Raw genomic sequence first — 21890 nt, 5'->3', positions numbered from 1 at the left:
GAAAGGAGGGGAAAAGACATTTTGGGGGGCAGAAATTAAGGGAAACAGACCAGCAGTCCTTTTATTTGGTTAGTTTGGTTTGCTTACCATTATCAGTCGCTGCCTATGCTGAATGGTGCAGCATTTTGTTGCACTTTGAAAGCAGAGTGAACAAGAGAGAGGACCCAGGTATGGGTTCATGTCCTCAGAGGAGGGTACATGCACCATTATCTTGAGTTCCTGCTCACATGGGCCAGGACAAAGAACTCGGTGTACCCCACAATAGTACAGCAAGCTACAGGAGTGGGTGTCTAACTAACCAGGCACTTCCCTGCCAGGAATAATTATAGCATTATGCAATTCCCAGGCTTCATAATCTAAGGAATTTGAATTATCCCACTGTAGAAAGTTTTGGCAGGCTGAAAGCAGGTCTGGGTACTAATGAGGTGAGTATCTGGCTGTTCACAGGGAAGGAATTCATTATAAACCTGAATGAGGCTGAACCACGAGGCTCAGAGAGCTTCCACATTGCAAACATTAACCACTCCTCCGGCTGCCACACCTCTCCTTTTAGCTGCTACTAAAACCAACAGTGCAATTAATTTGCACTGGAGCAGAAAACCATACTTGTATCCAGAAACTACTGTCCTCTGGTGAGCCAAAGTATACTTCATTACCTGGCCTGTAACATGCCTCATAAACCTAATTGTTAGTAAACATACATGCTTTGAAGAGATAGTTTTCCATCTTAGATTACTGACTAAACTTGGCTTTTATATAAGAAACCAATACTCATGAAATCCATATTTTAGCTTAGTTATGGTTGATAGCCTGTAACCTAAATAACTGTCGATTAAATAAACAATTATCTGTATCCATCAAATGATAAACTCAGTCCCAAATGCCTTCCTTACCTGTTCTAGGAAATGTCTATTTAACATTCCTTTCTTCCAAGCATTTCCCAAGAAGGTGCATTACAGTTACAAAGTGAATTTCATTCATTTATTCAGCTTTGGGTGGATATTAGTTCTTTCCCATAGCCCTTGCTTTTCCACCTGGGATCTGGGTGATTCTGGCTTTGTCAATCAGCACATTTCCTCTCTATGGCTGCAGAAATGGGTTAGGCACACGACCTGACTATCTCTAAGAAGAGTGAGACTCAGAGCCTTTCTGGGAATGGAGGGACGCTCTCCTTTTTGATAAACACTGGGAAGAAACATGGGGCCCCCAGAGCTTAAGCAGTCATTTTGGGACCAGCTTTTAAAGGAGCTGACGTGTCGGAGAGTCTCACAGAGTGATGATAACAAGCTAAATCTTTGGTGACATCACCAAACAGCTAGACAAAGCCCTTCCCACAGCCCCTACCCATGGACTTTTCACTGCACATATCTGATGAGTTGTTTAAGCAAACTTGGGTGATGCTGTATAAGCACTGACCATGCCATATAAACACAAAGGAAGAAGGTCCCTGGAATGTAAATTTACAATGGAAAATAACATGCCATTTTCATGCCTTCTCAACTACTTAATGACTTTACTCCAAAAGCATTCCCCTTCCAGCATTCTAAGTATCTCCCTTATTATCTGATCAGTATGTCAGAATACAGACATAGTGTATTATTTCCTATCTTAAAGAAGCAATCTTATCTAGAAATAATCTTCCTCCCATCTTTATATAAAAAACATGTATGAAGATTTGAATTTGATGTCAATATATCTTATATACAATCAGAGAAAATGATAAACTGTGGTATATATGTGTATTAAGAATTGTAATGCAAAAAAGAGAGTGCATGTATAATGGCATAATTTGGCATGAACATACTTTATATACAGAGTTACGAAAAATTGTGCTGTAAATGGGTAATAATGAGTGTAATACATTCTACTATTGTTATGTGTGAAAGAAAGAAAGAAAGAAGGAAGGAAGGAAGGAAGGAAGGAAGGAGGGAGGGAGGGAGGGAGGGAGGGAGGGAGGGAGGGAGGGAGGAAGGAAGGAAGGAAGCAGTCTTCCTTACTCTGTAAAAGCCCTAACCTAGATCTTCTTATTTCCTATGTCTTCCTGGACACCACCCTCTGCTTTCCAACTTCTAAATGGTGGATTCTCTTAGCACTTGATCCCACTCTTCAATGATCCCTCTCTGGGCAACACAGCCAAGCCCATGTTCTATTATCCAGCTCTCTCACACTACACACCCATAACATCTATATACTATTGGCTCCCAAATGCACCCCACCCCCAGCTTCCTTCCCAAACTCCAGAATTGCACTGTAGGTAGAACTTCATCCACAACATCTTTACTTGGTATCTAACAGGCATTGTCATCTCAGTATTTCCAAAGAGAAATTTTTAATTTCTCCTGACCCCAAAACCATTTATCTCCCTATCTTTCCCATTTTTAAAAAACATTTTTTAGTTGTAGTTGGACACGATACCTTTATTTTATTTATTTATTTTTATGGGGTCCTGAGGATAGAACCCAGCGCCTCGTATGTGCTAGGCAAGCGCTCCACCGCTGAGCCACAACCCCAGCCCCTATCTTTCCTATTTCACCAACAGCTGCACCCACAGCTCAGGCCAAGATTTTTGGTGCCATCCCTGACACTGCTGCTTTCAATCCATCAATCAAGATGCTAGCTCCATTTTTAAAGTATGTTCCAATTCCAACAGTCAACTCCTCCTCTGCTCTCTCTGCTTCAAGTCACTTTTCTCTCCTACTAGATAAGGCAGTAGCCTCCTAGCTGGCCTCCCTGTTGACACAGTTCGTTCCTACAGTCCATTTTTCTCATACCAACCAGAGTAATCCTTTTAAAATATAAATTCTGTCTTTAAGGGTACTGCTCTCAACTTTCCAAGAGGGTTGGTTCTATGATAGTGGAGGGAAGGTTATTATGTGGCAATCTGGCTAATCTGGAACCATGTTTTCCAGAATCCTCTTCTTAGTCATTCTAGATTAGATCCCAAAAAGGATCTCTGCACAGAATTCAGACAGAAGTGATGCAGGAGCCATTACAAGGTTAGCATGGTTAGAAGAGACAAATGCAGAGGTGTCTACAGGTTCTACCCTGCCCTCCTCTCCCTTACTGTGACTGGTTTTTCTCTCTCACCCCTGCTGACCAATAGTGACTCCACACCTCCCACTATATACAATCTTCCATAGGCTTTCCCCCAGCTCTCCTTTGTCAGCATTCTAGGCAACCACCCAGCCCTTCACTATTGAGCTGCTTACCCCCTGATCCAAAGCTATGGGTTTGTATGACTTCCCACACACAAGGACGCCATAATAGTACAAATGGGTACACAGTCCATGTACACAGTAACCATAACATGCTTCATTTTCTAACACTTAATTTTTAATTTAGTCTCCCTTTCTACCAGACAGTAGAAACCATTCCCAGCAATTTGATGATTTCACCAGTAAAGATCCCTTTTCGTTGGAGTTGTGTCAACGTCCACAACCCCACTACTGCTGTTCTTGCCCTCTACCTCACTCCGTTTCCCCACCAACTTTTCCTTCTAGTAAGGAAATCCTTGTGTCTAGGGATGGTGAGCTGGGGCAGGGGACCCTTATTGCTACTTGTTGCCATGTCTCTTTTAAATCTCTTGTCTATGTACTTAGTCCTGCCTTTTCAGATTGTCCAGAAAGAGAGGAAACTCGTCTTCACTACCATATCTCTTTCCTGTTTTTTTTTTTAAACATCAGAAATTTATTAGTTGCTCAAAACATTACATTGATCTTGACATATCATATATCATACATTTGATTCAAATGGGGTATGAATTCTTATTATTCCCATGTGTACAGATTGCAGGATGACATTGATTATACAGCCACGTTTATACATATTGCCATACTAGTGTCTGTTGTATTCTGCTGCCCTTCCTATCCCTTTCTTATCCCCCCTCCCCTCCCCTCCCTTCTCTCTATCCCATCTACATAACTCATTTCTCTCTCTCTTTTTTTCCCCCTTCCCCTCACATCCTCTTATATGTATTTTTGTATAACAATGCAGGTCTCCTTCTATCTTCCGTGCAATTCCCCTTCTCTCCCATTCCCTCCCACCTCTCCTCCCTGTTTGATGGTAATCTTCTTTCCTGTTTACTGCAAAGAGGCTGGAAGTAGGTATAGACCAAATCTGGCATCCCCAGTCCCATGGAGAGTTCAGAACACAATCACTTCTAAAGCCAAGACAAATTCTCTGTGCAGAAAAGCACAAACAAGATCCTCCATCTACAGACTGCACACTCCTTATGAAGGTTTGTCACACATAGGTCTGTTAAAATTTTCCTTGTTGCAAAGAGCAAGAACTCTTTCAAGAAAGTTTAAGCAAAATGGTATAAAAATCTTCAGCCTCTTTTAATCTAAATTCTGTGATTATTTTATTAGAGCTTTAATAATTAACAATTTTTAAAAGGGGATTTTTACTAGGGGATATGAAAAAATACAAAAAGGAAAAGAATCCAAGAATTGTAAAACTGAAAAATTGCAATACAAAGATGAATACACTTTAAAATAGGGATCTAAAAAAAACTTTATGAGAAAGATTCCTGATACTTAAAAACCAACAACCAAAGAGTCATGAAACATCTTGCATAGTAATTTGTGTTTTCCAAGTATACTTCAGGTCAAAGAAGAGACATTACCCTCAAGGGGCAGGAAATATTTCCTCCATTATTAACAGCATCTGGGCTGGAAGTGAACTTGATCACTTAAAATTATGGTGCCATCTTCAGTTCCTCAGAATAGTATACAACTTAAAACCCTTTAAGTCCCAAGTTTCCAATTCTGCAAATATTTCAACAAAATTGACACAAGGCGCATTAAAATAGGTTGCAAATCATAATCTAGAGTTTATATATTCCTTATTATCATTAAGAGCAAAAATAGATATTGTCCTATAAATAGGACACTGGAACAATATATAGAATCAGATAATTTGAAATACAGTTTGTTCCTCCAAATAAAATGACAACATAGTTCTAGAAAATACTTTCCTGGGTGCATTTATTACATATCAGTTATGTATGAAACATTTTGTTCAGTTGAACAGTTAGAAGTAACTTTTGCAGCAAAGTTCATGCCATTTCCCCAGTGAATTTAAAGATGTTTCAAATGCCCTAATCATTCATCCCTTACTTTCTCAAATGAATACATGTCCAAATATATAATCATTATTCAAAAAACTACCAAGTGGTATATTTGTTGCTCAATTTGAAATTTTATAGGCATTCCCTATTTGGGATGATGGAACAAAATGGATTAACCAGAAAATTCATAGACTGGATTATAAAACAGTCTAAAGGAGTCACAAATTAATGCCAAAATACCATACCTATAAATAGTTTAGAATGAGGAACATGAGTGAAGGGGTGGTTGGAATAATTGAACCAGACAATCTTTTCCAGGTTTCTGCAACTCTACCTGCAACGGTCACTTCAGCCCACAGCTGGAGGAGCCACTCCAGATGCTGCTACTTGAAGTATGGCCTGAGACAGTTGTTTCAGTACCATTTGACAGCTAGTTAGAAATGGACATCAAGGGCCCCACCCAGACCTACTGAATCTGAATCTGCACTTTCCAGATGATTTGTATATACACCAACCACCTTGATTTCCTTCACAAAGGTGGTGGGGGAAGTGGGATGGAGAAGTGAGACAGACATGCCATCAATGGACAGAAATTGCATAGATTTAACAAGAAGATGTCATTTATTAAATTTTATCAGCCAATTGTTAATCCATGCCAAAAAGAGAGTCCTGATCATATTGCAAATGTTACACATTTCCCAGAGGCAATACTTTGAGCACCGCTGCCTTAATAAACACCTTTCTATAGATCACAAATTTTCCTGCTTGATTCCAGTGATCATTGGGTCCCACCTTTAAAACTGTTTGCTTCTTAGGTCTCAAGAGAGCTCTCCACTGGTGGATTCCCATTGCACCCTCACTAATTGCTTGCTACACTCTTACAACTCTTTAATATTTTTTAAAAATTTTAATTTGTTATATATAACAATGCATTACAATTCATATTACTCATATAGAGCACAATTTTTCATATCTCTGGTTGTACACAAAGTAGAGTCAAATCCTTCATGTCTTCATACATTTACTGAGGGTAATGATGACCATCCCATTCCACCGTCTTTCCTACCCCTATTCCCCCTCCCTTCCCCTTCCTCCCCTTTGCCCCTTTGTTCTATCTAGTACAATTTTTAACCTCATACAGCAGTCATTCACCTGTTGGAGTCCCATTTCTGGATTGTGATTTCCTTGCCAAGAATCATGCTTATGTACTTGAATTCACTTATTCTAGTATTAATATCTACTATGTGCCAGACATTATGGATTTTATTAAAATATCACAGCTATACCCTCAGCTCTTATGGAGCTTACATATTTTAGAGCAAAATGTCATATAAGTCATTATAATAGCAGATAATGTTATGATAGAGAAAGCAGAGTGTTTGAAGTAATTTGTATCTAACTTGGACTTGAGTTTTCTAAAATCTCAGCTGAAGGACACAGTTCACCAGAAAAAGAGGGAAAGAGAGTGAAGTGTTCCAAGAAGGGAAGGTGCTTGTGCATCAAGCAGCACCTTGGGCATAGACAGTACAGAAGAGTGTGTTGGATGAAGTTTGGACATTTTGTTGCCTCAGGCATTCCAAAGTCAGTCATTTAGCAAAATGAGTTTGGATTAAAAAAAAGAATGGGGACAATTAATGTTTCAAAAAAAATTTTTAAAGTACTGGCTATAACTTATTTTTTTTCATTTAGGATGACTGTCCGTTTTTAAATTGAACCATAATAATCAGATCACTGAGCTCTTCCATTCAAGAACTTCCAAAAGGAGTTTCACCTGCACCAACAGGAAGTTCTAAGAAATTAAACATCCTGAGTCAGCTCTAAATAATAACTGTGAAAGTGACAGTCTAAAGAACACCCCAGAATTGAGGCCCTTTATTTATTTTAGTTTTCTTAAATATATTAAACTGTTTAATGCGAATAACCAATCTTTTATATAAAAAGAACACAGGGACTTCAGAGTCTTTGTGAACTTCTGGTTATAAATGAAACATGTTTCTCCTTTCCTTATAAATGAAACATGTGCCCAACACTCTACAATAAGAATATTAAGCAAATACAAAAGGTTTAATTCCTTAGGGACAAAATGGGAGATGTTACTCCACATCTTACGTTTGCACAGGAATAAAAGGGAGGAAAATTAACTTGCCACCAAGGAGCTCCTCAGAGCCTCAAGGCATCAGGACTTGCCAGATGGGGCATCGAGTATTCTTGGAAGGCAGGGAAGAGACACTAAGATAGGAAGGGTCAAAGGAAGGATGAGAAATAGTAGTAGTGGTAATCATAATCATCATGTGCAAAGAAGAATCAATATACTGAAACTTCTCAACAGTAGATTGGACATGAAAAATAAAAATATAAGAGGACAATAAAAATATTTAAGGAGAAATCATCTTCAAATTAGATTTATCCCAGTTGCACTTTCCACATATACAACAGACTATGGATATTTTCAAATGTACAAGCTTTTTCCTTCCCCTGCCCTCTTTTCCAGGAAGTTGTTGCAAGACATGGTCAACTAAGGAACCTAGAGATCCAGGGAGCAAGCTCAGAGTAGGGCTGACACTTCAGCATGCAGCACCACCAGCCTAAAGTCCAGGACAGAGGGCTGGAAGAACATCTCCAGAGGGCAACACAACAGTGAGGCAATAGATGGCACAACTGGAGATGATAGAGAATTACTGTTATAATTACTGCAGAAAAGGCAAGGTTTAAGAAAATGAAAATCAGACTTAGAGGGAAAAAGTAGGAAAGGAATGTTGTTCTCTTCTTGGTGCTACAGAACAATACTACATATTCTTCAGAAAGTAAATTGATTGTTAAATTATTTAACTGTCTAATTATCGAGAACTTCTGCATTATATTGGCTGCAAAAATAGTCTATAAGTGGGTCAGAGAGGCCCCATATATACTTCTTCACAGTGGGCTAGCACCATCATCCCAAAGCTTGCTGGTGCCAAACTCAAATTCTGACATCTCCAACAGACAGAGCCACCAGCTCTGGAAGGTATCTCTTAGGAGGGATTTCCTCTCTCATGCAACAACCCTGTGCTTGGACAGCAGCCAAGGTAGAGGGGACTCACACCTCTAGGTGAATGTCCAACTCCTCATGATCTCATCTTTTGTCTGCCACTCGAGTACCTGAACTTACCAAAAGAAGTTACCAAAGACTGCAGGTTCAAGGGGAGGTAATAAAGATCTTCACCACGGAGAATATCAACCACACCGTAGAGTATGTGAGCTGGGCATAGTGGCACATGTAATCCCAGTGGCTCAGGTGGCCAAGACAGGAGGATCACAAGTTCTAGGTCACCCTCAGTAATTTATCAAGGCACTAAGAAACTTAGTAAGACCCTGTCTCAAAATAAAAATATGATGGGCTGGGGATGTGTGAATCCACAATGATTAACCTGGTGACTAAAGACACATAAGTCTAAACAAAACACTGACAATATCAAGGAATTAGCAAGGGCTGGGAAAACTGGAGTTCTTCTACACTTCTCATGGAGTATAAAAGAACAACTTAAGCAGTATACTACAAAGATGAGCATATTCCATTCCAAAAATGATCCATGTGCCCAGACATTTAAAATGTTTACAAAGACTGTTCTTAATAGCTCCAAACCAAAAATGGTAATGGCTGAATGAAAAGTAAGGGCCTATTCATGTGTTTAAATACTATACAGCAATAAACAAAGGAACTACTGTCACAATGGCTCAGTCTCACAACACTGAAAGAACAAAATCATAAGTGAAAGGCTATCTAATATACATCAAATACAAAACCAAGCAAAACTGGTTTATGTGATAGAAGTTGGGGGCTAAGAATTGGAAAGACATAAAGGGAGCTGGAGGGGTGGTTATTTATACCTTACCTTCTGAAAAAGTACATTTTCTTAAGAATTCACTGAGCTCAAATTTATGAATTTTTTGGCATATGTACTGCAATAAAATGTTTACAAACTTTTAAAATGATTTAATTCAAAAGGGAGAATGTAGAAGAAACATGGGTGGTAGGAAATGTTTAAAATTAATAAATCAATCAATAGCTACGGGCATACTGTTAAAAAAAATTAAGAATTACCCCCAATTAAGAATTAAAAATAGTTGCTCTTAGTGGGTATAAGTAACTGCTTCTCAGGTTTTTAATATTAGATTTCTTTTAAAAGTGACAAGCTAAAAAAAATAAAATAAAAAATAAAAGTGACAAGCTCATGATATGTATAAAAAAAGAACATTTCAATCCTTCACAAAGGAAAAATTACTAATGTAGGTTTTTTAAAAAGTAAACGACTTCCTAAAATCAACAATGCTAAAGTCTATCTGACAGAAGAAAATACACTCTGCTTTTAGGCACAAACTATGGTTTTAAATACCAAATTTCAAAGTTAAAAAATTACACGTGGAAATGACGGTTGCTATAAGATTGTCACAGTTGTATAAGGCAAATGTTAATCTCTAGAAGAGAGGGAAAGAGACAAACCTTGGACATATTTTATTTTATCAAACCACCATGGTCATTTACATACATATTTTCTCACTATATAAAAAGTAGAGGGCCAGGCATGGTGGTGCATGGCTGTAATCCCAGCCTCTCAGGAGGCTGAGGCAGGAGGATCAGGAGTCCAAAGCTAGCCTCAGCAACTTAGTGAAGCCCTGAGCAACTCAGTGAGACCCTGTCTCTAAATAAAAAGGGCTGAGGATGTGGCTCATGGTTAAGTGCCACTGGGTTCAATCCCCAGTACCAAAAAAAAAAAAAAAAGGTAGGATGTTAGCATACAAAGTGACATATTTAGTTTGCAGAATGCTTCTCATGGACTAAAGTTCTTATTTTTTATTCTTTAGATTAAATTGCTATTTCTCAATGTAGTGTGTAGAAGATGGTCCTAGGAATTATGTAGAGAAAGATGTTACACTGTGCAATCATGTTTTGGAAACAATGGTTTTCTTCATCTTAGACCTTCAGAGAACCTCATCATGTTAATGTACACTGATTCTCCAGAAGGCTCTTCCTCTATACCTTGAATGATGAGGCACTATATTTGTTAAATTGAAAAAAGAAGACCCCCCTCCCTTTTGATGGCAAGAATCTATCACAAAAGGAATCAGGAGACATCCAGGAGGACACTTCCATTAGCAGATTTAAGGCAGCCCAGAAATCTGAAAATCTGCACTTTCTGGGTCTTAAAATCTTTCCTAGGGCGCCAAGGTCTCCTAGGTATTTAGTAGCATTTGTGAAGTACACTGAAAATTTTATTAGGATTTTCTAAAAAAGAAACGAATGCACATACAAACCAAATTCAACAAAACTGTAAAAAGAGACATGTACTTTCTGAATGTTAATTTATTTTTGTTTTTTTCAAATCAAGACTATATGAACTATGCATGAACCACCAGTATTTAGATACCAGAATAAAAAAAAATAAACAAACAAACAAAAAAAAACAAGCAAAGGTTGTATAGGGTATCTGATTTTTTTTTTAATCTGAACAGAAAATAAGTATACAAGTTTGCTAAAGAGAAGTGGTAAAAACTGAATGTTATGTATTATGTAATCAGTACATCAAGTTTACTTCGGTAGTCAGTGATTTTAGTTAATTTTGCAAAAAATAAAACCAGTTGCAGAAACAAGATTATAAAATGCCCCTTTCCAAACCCACATTGATAAAACTGATTCATGTCTAGCTTATTATACTCAGATTCAGTTCTCCTTGTGCAAATAATACATGTAATCATTAATGTTGGTTTGGTGAACTGAACTTCATTTAGAATAGTTTTAATATAATAACCCAAATGTGAAAAAGTTATTCAAGATTCAGAGATAAACCAGTACCTAGGAAACATAATTCACCCATGTGCGTGATAATTTTTAACATATTCTTCAAAATAAAATTACGGTCAGAGACTGTGATGGCCCTGCATACTCAGTGCATTGCTTCACGTGGTGCATTCCTATGGCTCACCTGGAGTCTAAGGCCATATGACCACCACGCTTCTAAAGAGTAGGCTCCTAACACACAAATCTGTCCAATTTTCTTCAAGATCTAAACTGCTTATAAGACCTCGAGCTTGACATGTAAGAACTTTGCATTTTAATATCCCAAACATTGGGAAGACTAGGTGTGACATGTAGGAACCATCCCTTCTAGGCAAGACTATACATACACTTTCATTACATCACCACAAAGAACCCTCAAAACAACTCAATCCAGCAGATTGAGAAGGGCACATTTATTATTTAACTTAAGAAAGTCCAAATGGCTCTCTTGGGGTCAAATGCACCCCAAGGCATATATAAGGAATGAGTATAATTGGCAGCAAAAGAAATCTGCCACTGTGTGATAAATGCCATTAAGCAAAGAGATGTCATACATTTTAAGAATATACTGTGATTCGTTTGGTTCCCATTACCATGGGCACAAGAAAATGAAACTCAAGACTACTTCGTTTGAACTGGACAAGAGATGACCCCAGTTTTAAACAGGGCTCTTCATTGAAGGAAAAGACAGAGCCATAAAAGTCAGATTAGCTGACTTCAAATGGTTTACATCCCAGGATGAATCAGATTACACTGATTTAAGCCCAATTTAATTTAGGCAGGTTTTTAACCACAAGAATAAGGACATTCTTAGTACATATTAATAATTAAACCAACATATACACAATTAGCAATATCCTATATAATATTAAATGTTTTAATATGTCCTCAATTACACTTTATCTAGTTAATTCGTTGTTTTGTTTTTTTTTTAAAAAAAACAAGCTCAACTTTATTTTACAATGCACTTTGTATTTCTAAGAGTATTCTGTAATTATTTGATTTCATTGAAGCAGGTACAGTTACTTTGGATTTCTCTAAGAGCCAAACTCAACTGTATCTTCTGTGATCTGTTTGAATTCATAATTGCCTCTGCCATCCATATGTAGGTAGTACTATGGGAAAGAAGGGAAAAATCAGTAACTAAGAAAATACATAGTGCTTTTCTTTATAAGAATAAAATATAGGCTTTCACATTCTTTTTAGGTAACCAAATCCACATGCATCCCGCAAATTAGAATGTTTCCATACTTCAAGCACCAAGGATCTGGAGCTACCAGTAGACTGACCTGTGCCACTCCCTGACTGCTCAGTAGGGCTGTCTTCTTTTTTACCTGATTTCCTAGATCAGCTCAGAATAACTTTATGGGTTTTTTTGCTTGCTTGGTTTTTTTTTTTTTTTTAAAATCTGCAAGAATCTCTAATGTTTTTCGCTTGTTGTTTTTACTTAAAAAGGGCTATATAATGTCTAAATAACCTACCCTAAAGACAGGACAGCAATTACAAAGCTTTGTTGTTACTTAGTAATTTTTTATTTACATACTTCTTATTTATAAAAAGTTTTTCGTTTTCCATTTTTTTGCATTGCTATGTTTTAGTTATTCTGGCCTTTATATTCCAACTCTGTGTTTCCCTCTTCACATGATCATTGGCCTGATAGTTGTTTTGTTATTTGCTTATACCTTCAAAAGAGGAGGTAAGGTAAAATATAAGATGTGTCCATGTCCTATGGCTATAATTTTGAAGAAAACACAAAGGCTTTGATATATTTTAAACTTTGATTTCTAGTTACTCAATTTCTCATTCAATTATGGAAAATGGACAAATTATGATATTTCTTAAGATAACAAAAACTAGAATCCATACAGCTATGTAGAAGTGCACTGCATTTTATTATTTCATATAGGTCACTTTATATTATCATCTCAACCTTTTCTTTTTGTGGTGCTGAGATTGAATCCAGAGCTTTGTGCATGCCAGGCAAGCAGTCTACCACCGGGCATGTGCCAGCCCTAAGCCATATGGTTCCTAAAGGTAAAAACAGTAATTTGCATTCCTCATGACACTCAGCCCTGAGCCTGGCAACAAATGGCACTTAATCAGGCAATATCCCTAGGACAGGATACCTTTACCATTGTTCCAATTTTTCTCCAATCTTCTTTCAATCAAAGTTTGTTCATTATTTAGGAATGAAAGCAAGAAATATTTAATTTCCCCCTAGTAGTCCTCTACTAAAAATGCTCTACATTTTTTGCCATTTAATTTTTCTTAAGATTTTTCCCCAGGTCAATATTGGATGATAAGAAAAACTTAACTATATTTGTGACAGTATTTTGCAAGTATTACTGGTTTTAATATAAGAGAACCAGTGTCTGTCACATATAACTAAGACTGTTTATACACCTTGTAGCTTTCAAAACTGACAACTACAATAATGTCTAAGAAAGTCCTATTGTTTTTATAAAATTGAAATAAAACCACCTTTTTTCCTTAAGGTGCATATTATTTAGAGAATATATACCATAAAATCTAAAACTATATTCATTCCAACTCACATATTTAAATAAAGTAAGCTTTCACTGTCCCACCATACAATGAAAGAAATACAAACCTCATGGTGTTTCCAAAGAGATTTTCTGTGTGACACGGTGAAGAGCGTAATGCCAACCTAGTGAAACGAAAATGGCTGAAGTTTATATTAACAAGTCAAAAACTAAACTAGTACACATATTTAAGCTTTTAAGATAACTACCTTCCATGGCTATAGTAAAAATCAATGTCAATAAGAAAAATTTACAAGGATGCTAAATGTTTTTTGGTAATAGAAAGCAATGGTCATCAATCACTCAAAAAAACTAAACTGGCATAAAGTGCATTATATTGTTTTAGGTTGAAAACATATCTCCTAGCACATTTTCAAATTATCATGAAAATATGTGAAAAGATAATCTGACAATAATAAAAATAACAAAAGATCAAAAATCAAGAAAAATTAAGTCACCACAGCAATGTCTGTAGTCAACTTGCTTCTCAAATGCAGGGTAATAATCTCCTATCAAAACTCTTATTTTACAATGTGTCTTGGAATTCAGATTTTGGAAATCTATTATTTAACACCCCTCCTCAGGAAGGTTCTGAGGCAGAATTCTATAATTACACATGAATGTTTCTATAGCAATATATATGAACACTGAAATTAAGTGAAACAAAAGTTTAAGTATTTTTTGTTAGACCAGGTTTTATTATCTAATGAGCTATTACAAAACTAATGAGAAATGTTCTAGTTTTAAGAGCTCTCTGAATTTCAGACTGAAAATAAGGATTTATAGTTTTGCACTTCAAATTTTCAAGAAAACACTAATAGATACAACTGTTGCTGCTCTGAATCAGTGGTTTTCAACCAAGGAGTGCTTTTTGTCCCTCCAGTGACATTTGACAATGTTGGAGACATACTTAGTTGTCACAACTGAGAGCACTACTGCCATCTAATGGGTAGAAGTCAGAGATGCTGCTACACATGGCAATACACAGAAGAGCCCTGAGAATTATCCAGCCAACATGCCAACAGGGCTGAGGATGAGAAACTCTGCTCTACGTCACTGTTTTTCAAGAGACCTTTCAAAGCTGACAGATACATGTATATGGGTTTCAAGCATATGTCCCATGATTTGTAACTTTTACTTTCATTTTGATAATTTTTAAAAATTAGTCTAAGTTTATTCTAGATCATTTCTACCATGAGAGTTCAGTGCCCAAATTTGTACTTACCTTCTGCTGGCACAAAGTGGTTTCACTTAAAACTTATAATATGCCACAAATCTAGGTGTCTTGTGAATAATGGTTATGAATTGCATGATAAAATAAGTTTATTAACAGTATTAAAAATGTGCATTTCAAATGTATACTAATCTGATTTTTAAAATTCGTTTCAGATATTATATTTGTTCATGTTTCTACAATAACTGAATTAGATTTCTACTTAATGTAGGCATTCTTTACATGAGAATAACTTAAGCCAAAATATAATAGCAAAATTGAGCCTAAAAGATCTGAAAACTTCAGATTTTATCTTTCCATAATTAAGTTCCATACCAGTGGCTTACTCTCAGCAAAATGGCACAAATTCTAAATTGTGCTTAAGTTTTGTCTAAATTCAATTGGTGAATTTGTATTGGTAATGTAGCTGTAAAAGAGCTCTAAGCTTAAGGAGATCACACCTCATTTTCTGTCTATTCATGTTTAAATGTTATAAATGTAAACAATCATTGAAGCTGCATATAAACTTTTTTTCTTTTAAATAGAATTTGTGTTTTATAGAATTCATACAATTTTATGTAGAGACAGTCTATAACTAAAACATAACAGGAACCACATAGTCAAAATTACTAGTGAAAAGTCTCCATATCATATGAACAAATACAGACTATATGGTTTTATATATAAGAGAATACCACAAATACCTCTAATACCTACAAAAACTGAAAAGGAATGTGAAGAACTGCATAAAAATTACTTTACTAAAACTGATTCAAGAATAAAAAATAAAGCATTAAAGAAATGAAATCAGTAGTTAAAATCTTCCTAAAAAGAGGAATATATAGCAAATTCATTTTTTCATCATTACACTAATGCTTCTCAAACTTTCATGTGCATTTGAATCAGCTGGGGATTTTGTTACTATGTAGTAACAAAATGAGATTCTTCATTTCTAACAAACACCTAAACAATGCTGATGTTGCTGATCTGTGACCACAGTTTGATTAGTAGGAATTCATTATATATGTATTTATTTTATATATTTATACATAGACACAAACACACACATATACACACGTATCAAGTATTTGTATGTCTGTGCGTATATACATATATATATATATATGCGCAACATAACCTTTTTTATTTAATAAACGCTTTTTTAATATTTATTTTTTTAGGTGTAGATGGACACAACACAATGCCTTTTATTTTTTTATGTGGTGCTGAGGATCGAACCCGGGTCCCGCCTGTGCTAGGCAAGCATTCCACTGCTGAGCCACAATCCCAGCCCCTACTATAAACTCTTAAAGAACATGAATAAGATGTTAAAATACTCTTGTACCTCATTAATTTACAAAGAAACTGTAAAACAGAAAATGTTATTCTTGTTCTCAAAAATCTAACAGATGGTGGTAATTATTCACGAATGGCAGTGTAAACAAGACTCAGATTTGTTCACTAGAAGTTTGGGAAAATATTTCCCAGGACAAAGAATAAAATGGATACATTAAAAACTGCCAAACGATTACTATTGATCTTTCCTGATAAAAACTAAATCATGTTCAGGTGAAGTTAACTGAACAATCTAAGAAATGATCAGTTTGTTAACTCTTAGTGTAAGTAATGAGGTAAAGGGGAAACAGATTCAAACATTTGTTTACAATTCTTTAAGCAAGACATCATCTTTTGATAGCAATTCTGTTACTTACTAACTTGGATTCTTCTCTTTGGATACATATTTGGCTGGACATAGCAAATGGGAAGGGGACATAGACCCTCCAAGAACCTGTGACACTCACCTTCCGACAATGATTGTAAATGTAGCCTTCCACATCCACACTGACTGCACTTGTGCATTCATCCAAAATGGCAAACTGGGGTTTATGATAAAATAATCTTGCCATCTGAAGCACAAAAAAGGAAATAATTTGTGTAAACACATGCAAACTTAAAACTGATAAGGTAAATTTGTTTTAATTAAATATGCATTTTGGATTCCTATAAAGTAAGAAAATTATTCTAACTCAAAAATTCTACTTCCCAGAAATAGAAACAATACAAATAAAGCTAATTGTTTTTAATGTCATCTTAAAGGAGAAAATATAGTACATGGGGAATAATTTATTGCTAAGAGTGAAATAAAGTTCATTAAGCAAACAAGATTAGAGGGCAGTATACCTTAACCAAATCTTAGAATTTAGACAGTAGTTGACTTAAGAGCAAAAAAAAAAAAAAAATCTCTTTTTTAAACATTTGGTTGGTTGCTTAAATAATGATACAAATTGCTATTTCCACCTTTTTTTTTTTTTTTTTTTTTTTTGGTACCAGGGAACTGAACTCAGGGGCACTTAACAACTGGGCCACATCCCCATCCTCAGCCCTTTATTTTGAGACAGGGTCTAAGTTGCTTAGGGCCTCACTAAATTGTTGAGGCTGGCTTTGAACTTGTGATCCTCCTGCCTCAGCCTCCCAAACCACTGGGATTATAAGCATATGCCACTGCATAGGCACCAACAGTTTTTAGTGTGCCCATTTTATGTCTCTGTTGTCAATACTGGGTATGTTCATTTTTAAAAGCCTTTGATAATTTTATAAATGAAAATTAACATCAGGACTGTAATACTCTATATTTTTTAGATTATCAGGAATACTGAACACTTTCTCACATTTATTTTATTTTATGAAAACTGTTAATGATGATCCTTTGTCCACAGATATTTCAATTTGTCATCTGACCCCAACAATGATTTCCATGTTGCAAAACCAATAAACACCTTCCTATCCCTATCCAATTTCTCTTCTCAGCAACACTGTGCCCAGATGACTACTCCCCTCTTTAGAAAGTGACAGTGAAACCAATGGGCATCCTCGTGCCTCCTAGGCTGTTTTCTCAAGTTTTCTTTCCAGAACTTTGTCTTCTACTTGACCTTTAAATGTGGGTGCTCCTCAGGCTAATTCCTGATTTCCCTTCTCTTTTTCCTATGCTATAAACTTTCTGAGTGATCTCATCCAATCTTACAATTTCGAGTAGTATTCACATTCTGAAATCTCCCAATATATACCTTCCCTATACTTTCTAATTTCCAGATTAATATATAAATTCCAATTTGACTTTTCACTTAGATATCTCAAAGGACTCTAATCTTTTAAAGTTTAAAACCTGAAGGCATTTTCTAGATTTATCCCTCTAAAATTCACTCCTCCCCTCATATTTAACATTTCAGAAAATGGCACTAACAAAAAGTCACTCAAGCTAGAGAGCAGAAGTCTTGATCCTTTCCTTCTCCTCTTCCTCCCACCTATGCCTTGAACACCTATAGTCTAGTCCAGTAAGTTCTGCAGAGTTTAAGGTTCACTGTTGCTCATCTCCAGAGTCTGTCCTTGGTGTAGAACACATGCATCTCCTGCCTGGATGACCACAAAGAATCTCCTACTTCTTTTTCCCTCTCTAATCCATTCTCTTTAAAATTAGAGAGAATCTGTCAGAAATGTAAATCAGAACTTCACTCTGGCTTAAAAGCCTTCAAAAACTTCCCATTTAACTCTGAGTAAAATTCAAACTCCTCATGAGGCCTCCAAAGGCCCTACACAATCTTACTCCTGCCCATGATCTAACCTCAACATTCTAGCCATATTGTCTCTTCCCAACTGCTAGGAATAAGGTCTCTGAGGTCTTATAGGTTTAGCACATGTCATTTTCCCCCTATGTCTCAAATGCCTGCTCCTTACAACTTTCAAATTTCTGCCTAATGTTACCTTCTCAGACAAACCAACCCTAATCCCTGCATTTCAATCCAAGTGGGTCCCTTTGTATGTGGTGAATTGGAAGTTTGTCTTTGTCTACTCACCTAAGATTGGCAATCATTTTACTCCTCTCTAAGACTAAGATTCACTATAGTAGAGTCTATGATTTAACCACTACTATATACCCAACATTTACATAGGGACAACATTCAAATATCTGAAAAATGTATGACTAAAGCAAATAAACAGCTTTCTTGGGGTTTGTATTTGTATGAGGTGAGGACGAGGAAGCATCAAGTACACATTATCAAGAAGTTCAGCTCTGCAGAAAATGAAATGTACTGACCACAGGGAACCTTAGTCAAGACAAAGATTGATTTTTAGATTAAAAGAGAGAGAGAGACCTAAAAATGTCTTTCTGAAAGAAAGAGATTAAATTTAAATGGAGGCTGGAAGGGTACAAAACTGAAGGCAAGGGGAAGGCAAGGGGTGTGATCAAGTCAGAACAGAAGGCCCATAAAATCAGATGAAGATATTTATCCTTTCCCAAGATGGATGGCATATCTGCCATGGACAGCAGAAACAGGGCAGAGCAGATCAGTGCAAAGTCAATCAGAAGACATGGTTATCGGAAGGCATCCCACAAATGTCCTCTTCTCTGCCCCCACCTTCACTACCCATGCTCACATGGAAATTTTCTCAGGTATGTGTGCCCCTCTCTCTTCCATTATGCTGTCAGCTACTTGATTCCACAACACAAGAAAGCTATCAAGTCATATTGCTGCTTGAGTTTAATAAGCCCACCCCCTCTATCCATTTTAACATTCACTAGCTATGTCTGTTTGGCAAGCTACATAACTTTACTTAAGTTCAATTCCTCTGTAAATTGAGGCATTCACAGTTCTTGTTTCACAGAACTGTTGTAAGGATTAAATAAGATAACTTGTGTAATGTACTTGGAACAGTGTCTATCACCTATTAAGCAGCCAAAAATTAGCTATTGTTTAACTGAAATAATAGCCTCTCTTTTTCCTTTAAGTAGTGGTAGAGTGGTAGAGTAAACAATGGGGTAGAAAACTCAGGATAGGAAGTTCCTAAATGATTATCACAAAAAATGAGAGATGAGTAAAAATAAGTAAAATGATTGCCAAGCCACTCTGTGAATGCCTATGAACTGGAAACCATAAAAATGTGGCACTAATCCATACATCATCATCTCAATTTCTTCAGCCAGGCTCAGAAGCCTGGTAGAGAAACACTCAGGCAAACAACTTCTCTTGGTTTGGCGTTTAGAAGAAAAAGGAGTAGGAAAGAAAGTTAAGGGGCAAAATCACCTGTTCATCTCTTTAAGAATGTCTCTGGAGCATCTCCTATGCATTAGGCTCAGGACTATGTCCTTGTATTAGATAGGGAAGAAGGCAGAGTCAGAAGAGGACCAAATAACATAGAAAAGGAAAATATTCTGGAGAGCTCAGTGAGTCTGAAGAAGAGGGACAGTCATCAATTTAAGGCAAAATAAAAATAATTATTAAAATGAATTTTTAAAACACTAAAAATTTTGATATCTCTGATATGAGGGTTTAATTCCTTTCATACTTTTATCAATATTCCCACTTTTGTACCATAAGAACTTTTTCATAATTAAAGATTGAAAAATTACTAACTAGGGAGAGCAAGAATAGAGGAATAGAAAAGATAATTTTTTCTATTAGACAACCCAACTAATGATATCAGCTGAAACAATCCTGGCTAATGATGGGTGGCCCAAATGGGTGCAATGAAAAGGAAATGTCACTTTTGAGATTTCTAGGAACAATGAGAAGAGAACTGGTAAGGCAGCCCACCTGCACAGCAAGAGATACATAACGTACTGGGATTAAGAGCAAAAGCTCTGGTGCTAGACCCATCTCAGTTGAATCTCAGTTCTGCCTTTAACAGAGAGACATTAGAAAGCTGCTTAAGTTCTCCAAGACTTTACTCGGGACTGTACCTCACCTCAAAGGGATGCTGGGAGATAGGAACAGCCATTTGAAACCAATCTTCCCTCTTCATTATCCCAGTGAACTTTCTTCTTAGCTATAATTGAAGGCTGCCTAGTCAGTTGATAATATGGAACTCCTGATAGATTATAAGGGCAGGACTTAGCAGTGCCTTGCACAGAACAGATTTTCTCCTTTTCACTGCACCCATTTGGGCCCAGCCATCATTAGCCAGGATTGTTTCAGCTGATATCATAAATTCGGATGTCTTAAATCTCTGATCAACAGAGGCTTGCTTCACTGCTGAAATAATGAATTAGCCATCTTTTCCCCTACATATACACTATGCTCACTGGACCTCCCTGTGTTAAACATCACTCCATTTCCTCTCTTGTCCCAAATTCAAATCCGAACCTTCCTACCCAAGTTTTTTTTGGTTCATTTGTTTTACACCAACCTTCACTCTTAGAGATGGTTGTAGGTGGTTCTTAAACATTATGCCTTCTTTCCTCCTAACTTTTTTTTTTTAGCTTTAGGTGGACACAATATCTTTATTTTATTTTATGTGGTGCTGAGGATTGAACCCTGATTCTGCCCGCACTAGACGAGTGCTCTACCACTGAGCCACAATCCCAGCCCTCCCCGAAACTTTTTACTTTGACAATTTTTCAGTCCTACCAAGACAACTCAAGAACAGTAAAATCAACACACATATACTCTTTACCTCACTTCACCAATGTTAATACTTGTTGCTCTTTCTGCCCCTCTGAAACAAAACAACAAACCCTCTTTTAAACTTCACCTTCAACTCTCCAAACACTGGCCTATACAGATCACACCCTGCTTGGGGCTCGGTCATACTCTGGTCACACTGTACCACTGGATGAGCTTATATCTGTGATAGTTGTTCCCAAACAACTATTTATTGTAATAAATACCTGGTTTTAAGGGTTCTCCCTGCACTTTCTATCCCTTGCTTTCCCCAGATATCCTCTCACCCCTCTCTCACACCCTTGAATTTCTCACCTTCACAAAATACTACCCCAAATGTACCTTTATACCACACACACAGAATTTCTCAGTTAGGCACATTTGTCATTTTTTTCTGAGTTTCCACTGTGTCCATGAACTTCCTCCTTTCATTTTTTTTGAAGTTATAATATACAAATTTAAATTTGTTCTCAATTTGCAGTTGTTTCGATAGTCATCTTCTAAACTGGCTTCTAGAAATGCCCAATTATTTCAAACTCTCTCTCCTCCAGCCCAATTTCCATTTGGAATACAGCATATATCTCTTTTCTCTTGTGTTCAGGATTCATTCTTCTCTCTTGACTAATCTCATGTACTAGCCAGGCAAATAACAATATTAGGAAAATTAGGTAACTAAAGGTAGACTATAACCTAAAGATAACAGGTAAGAAATTCTACCATAAACCATTTCTTTTGCTTTTTTTCCTTAACCATAGTTTTCCCTAATTTCCATAAGGCTAACACTGAGGAAAGAAAATCCTCACTCTCTTCAAAC

The 21890-nt window shown here is 36.5% G+C and overlaps 1 protein-coding gene across 2 annotated transcripts in view; it reads right to left on the bottom strand.

Annotated features, from left to right (window-relative positions):
* Positions 1-10391: 10391 nt before the first annotated feature.
* Positions 10392-21890, bottom strand: part of Abcd3 (ATP binding cassette subfamily D member 3) — an 86425-nt gene continuing 74926 nt past the window's right edge. For both annotated transcript variants that reach the window (XM_005327707.5, XM_078026779.1), the window contains 3 exons: positions 16442-16546; positions 13495-13551; positions 10392-11998 (listed from right to left, as the gene is read on the bottom strand). In XM_005327707.5, coding sequence (XP_005327764.1) covers positions 11921-11998; positions 13495-13551; positions 16442-16546 — 240 coding nt within the window. In that variant the 3' untranslated portion in view covers positions 10392-11920. The remainder of the gene's footprint in view (positions 11999-13494; positions 13552-16441; positions 16547-21890) is intronic.

This window comes from Ictidomys tridecemlineatus, chromosome 11 (assembly GCF_052094955.1).
Source record: "Ictidomys tridecemlineatus isolate mIctTri1 chromosome 11, mIctTri1.hap1, whole genome shotgun sequence".
Taxonomy (NCBI): domain Eukaryota; kingdom Metazoa; phylum Chordata; class Mammalia; order Rodentia; family Sciuridae; genus Ictidomys; species Ictidomys tridecemlineatus.
The sequence above is the reverse complement of the archived record's forward strand: the minus strand, read 5'-3'. Positions and strand labels throughout refer to the sequence as shown.